The sequence below is a fragment of the Mustela nigripes genome, chromosome 4 (assembly GCF_022355385.1).
Source record: "Mustela nigripes isolate SB6536 chromosome 4, MUSNIG.SB6536, whole genome shotgun sequence".
Classification (NCBI taxonomy): Eukaryota; Metazoa; Chordata; class Mammalia; order Carnivora; family Mustelidae; genus Mustela; species Mustela nigripes.
The window spans coordinates 190,711,853-190,714,565 of record NC_081560.1 but is presented as its reverse complement, the minus strand read 5'-3'; the positions used below and the strand labels follow the sequence as shown (position 1 = coordinate 190,714,565).

Genomic DNA, 2,713 nt, shown 5'->3' with positions numbered 1-2,713 from the left:
ACGGGGGTGGGGTGGGGGCGAGGCGGGAGCAGTCTGCTGGACGGGGGTGGGGTGGGGGCGAGGCGGGAGCAGTCTGCTGGACGGGGGTGGGGTGGGGGCGAGGCGGGAGCAGTCTGCTGGACGGGGGTGGGGTGGGGGCGAGGCGGGAGCAGTCTGCTGGACGGGGGTGGGGTGGGGGCGAGGCGGGAGCAGTCTGCTGGACGGGGGTGGGGTGGGGGCGAGGCGGGAGCAGTCTGCTGGACGGGGGTGGGGTGGGGGCGAGGCGGGAGCAGTCTGCTGGGGCTCCGGACGGTGTGCTCCTTTCGTCCCCAGGGGAACACTGGCCTCCCTGGGATGCATCTCGAGGCCTTGGGCCTGGAAAATCTCAGGGAGCAGATGGGGCGGAGAGGCCTTGCGGTGGGGGTGGGCGGTTTTAGGGTGGGGGTGGGCGGTTTTAGGGTGTCTGGTGGCCCCTTCCCCTTACTGTTTTCACGGTGCTACCAAATATTTACGGAACTCACAGAAGACGTGAAGGAAACACCGTCGGATGGGACAGGGCACCGCCTTACCCTCCACGGAAGCCGAACCTTCAGAAACCAGGCAGCACGTGCGTTCCTCTTGGAGGGAGAACGGATCAGTGGGGCGCATAGGTGTCAGGTGTCAGGGAGCCCGTGGGGGTGGCATGGGGAGTGCCAGGTGAAAGCTCCCCTCGGCCGTCCTGGGGTGTTGATCACGGAACAGGCGAGGGGGAGGCCCCGGGCCCTGCCAGATTGGGAGGAGCCTTCTGGACACGGCCTTCACCAGCCCTCCTGTGGGTTAGCCTAACCACCCAAATTGTGCAGGGTTCAAATAACTGACGCAGAGCTGTGGGATTTCACATTTCCTATTCATGCCGCTAAGGAGCGGCTCGGCCGCCGTGTTAATAAGGGCCGTGAACTGGCTTCTCGCTGGTGTCCTGCGCCAATTACCTGGGGTCTGAATTAAGGCCAGGCTTTCCCCTCGTGGCCTGAATCATGGAGATTTGCTTTATCATTTGTTGCTGAGCTGCTTCTCCGGGGGATTTTGGAGGATTAGGCGTTGCTGTAAATAACCCGAAACCACTCTTCGACATAAGCCGTAAGTGATGGGAGCAGGACTCAGATGTGGGGCGTGTCTGCCCGCCCAGCCTCGTCTCCCCAGTGACCTTTGTTCTCAGCATCGGCACTCTCTGCTTCCCGTCTTTCTGCTGAGCTGGCCAGATTTAAAAGTCAGCACGGCGCTTAGAGTTGCACACATGCAGTCTGAATTGGAGTCGGTCCGCAGGGTGCTGGGACGGTGGTGCTGCTGGGGTCACACAGGCCTGGGGGCTGCCCCCGCAGCGGCCTGGGCACTCCGTGGCAGTAAATGGGCCATGCTGGGAATTCTCTGCTGGCTTGAGGATCCGGGGCACCGGGCAGGCTCAGGGATCCTGTCACTTTTGCTGAACAGCCCTGCCTTGCTGGGGTCCGGCCCCACACTCACAGCCCTGCCTGTCCTGTCGAGCTCCAGCTACCCTGGGCTGCTCTCTGCGGTCCCCTTGTGTGCTGGCCCTTTCCCACCTGGAGACTTCCCAGGAAATGGTCTAGCCCTTCTTTCTTCCCCTCTCTTGGGAGGCCTGTCCCCAGCTGGGACGCCTGTCCCTCCTCTGTTCAGGGGCCGTCAGCCTCCCCTTTCCAGCTCCTGGCGCATGACAGATCTGTCTGTCTGGCCATTCCACGCCCAGTGCCTGGCTCAGACTGCCTGTCGTCTGACTGTAGATAGTGGGATGGGTGGTCCCCCAGGTGGCAGGACCAGCTCTGGGTACTGCTCTGGAAGACGTCAGGTGGCAATCTTGGTGAGGTCAGGTGTACAGTGGCCAGATGGAACCTGCCCAGTGGGGGCTCGTCCAGCAAGGCTGGCAGAGCAGGTTTGGCATTGATGCTGCTGGAGGACACTCACATGGCCGGCAGGGAAGCTGACGGCGCGTGGTGAGAACCAGCCCTGGACGCTGGCGGAGAGCGGGCCGGTGCTTGTAGATTTACTCAGGTTCTGGAATGGCGTCAGACAGAGCTGCCCCCCATTAAGGTGGCGTTTGGACCTTCCCACATGGAGCTGCCGCTCCCCCCACATGGAGAATTCGTGTCAGGTTGAAAGCGTGACTGGGCAGGGGTGCGCTGCTGGCTCCGCGGCTCCCTCCATGCTCGGCGGCCCGTCTCAACCTAGTGACCATGTTCGTGTGCGCGCCCCCTTCACAGTTGTTCTAGAACATCGCCTCATCTTGCATCCCTAGTATTTCATAATATTGTTTATCATAATACTTCATGGTAATACTGAAAATACACATGTTCTCCTTATAGGAGACCGTGATTCCAGAAGGACTCGTGTTCTACAACAGCGACCGGAGCCTCATGCACAGAGGCCACAGCCTCATGCACAGAGGCCACGCGTGGCACCACCTCGTGTGTCCAGGGCCCAGGACGCCACAGACACAGAGGCGGAGCCCTTGATACCAAGACAGGAACGCAGCAGCAGCCGTTGTGTCAGAGTTTGTTAGGAAAGAAAAGCCGATCTCAGAGAAACTTATGGATCATGTTCTTGTTTTTGCCGAACAAACAAAGGACCCTGTAACTGTATCTTTGTCTGAGCGTCTGGACACCCATGTCTCTGTGAGGGGGAGGACAAACCCGTCATCCGAGATCCTTACACGGCGGGTCTCCTGGAGGCAGGCGGGGAGCCG

General features: G+C 60.9%; 1 protein-coding gene across 1 annotated transcript in view; it reads right to left on the bottom strand.

Annotated features, from left to right (window-relative positions):
* The window catches only part of PPP2R2D (protein phosphatase 2 regulatory subunit Bdelta), a 79,354-nt gene extending 77,416 nt beyond the window's left edge, over positions 1-1,938 (bottom strand). Inside the window, exon 1 of the mRNA XM_059398840.1 lies at positions 1,935-1,938. Coding sequence (XP_059254823.1) covers positions 1,935-1,937 — 3 coding nt within the window. The 5' untranslated portion in view covers position 1,938. The remainder of the gene's footprint in view (positions 1-1,934) is intronic.
* Positions 1,939-2,713: the final 775 nt, after the last annotated feature.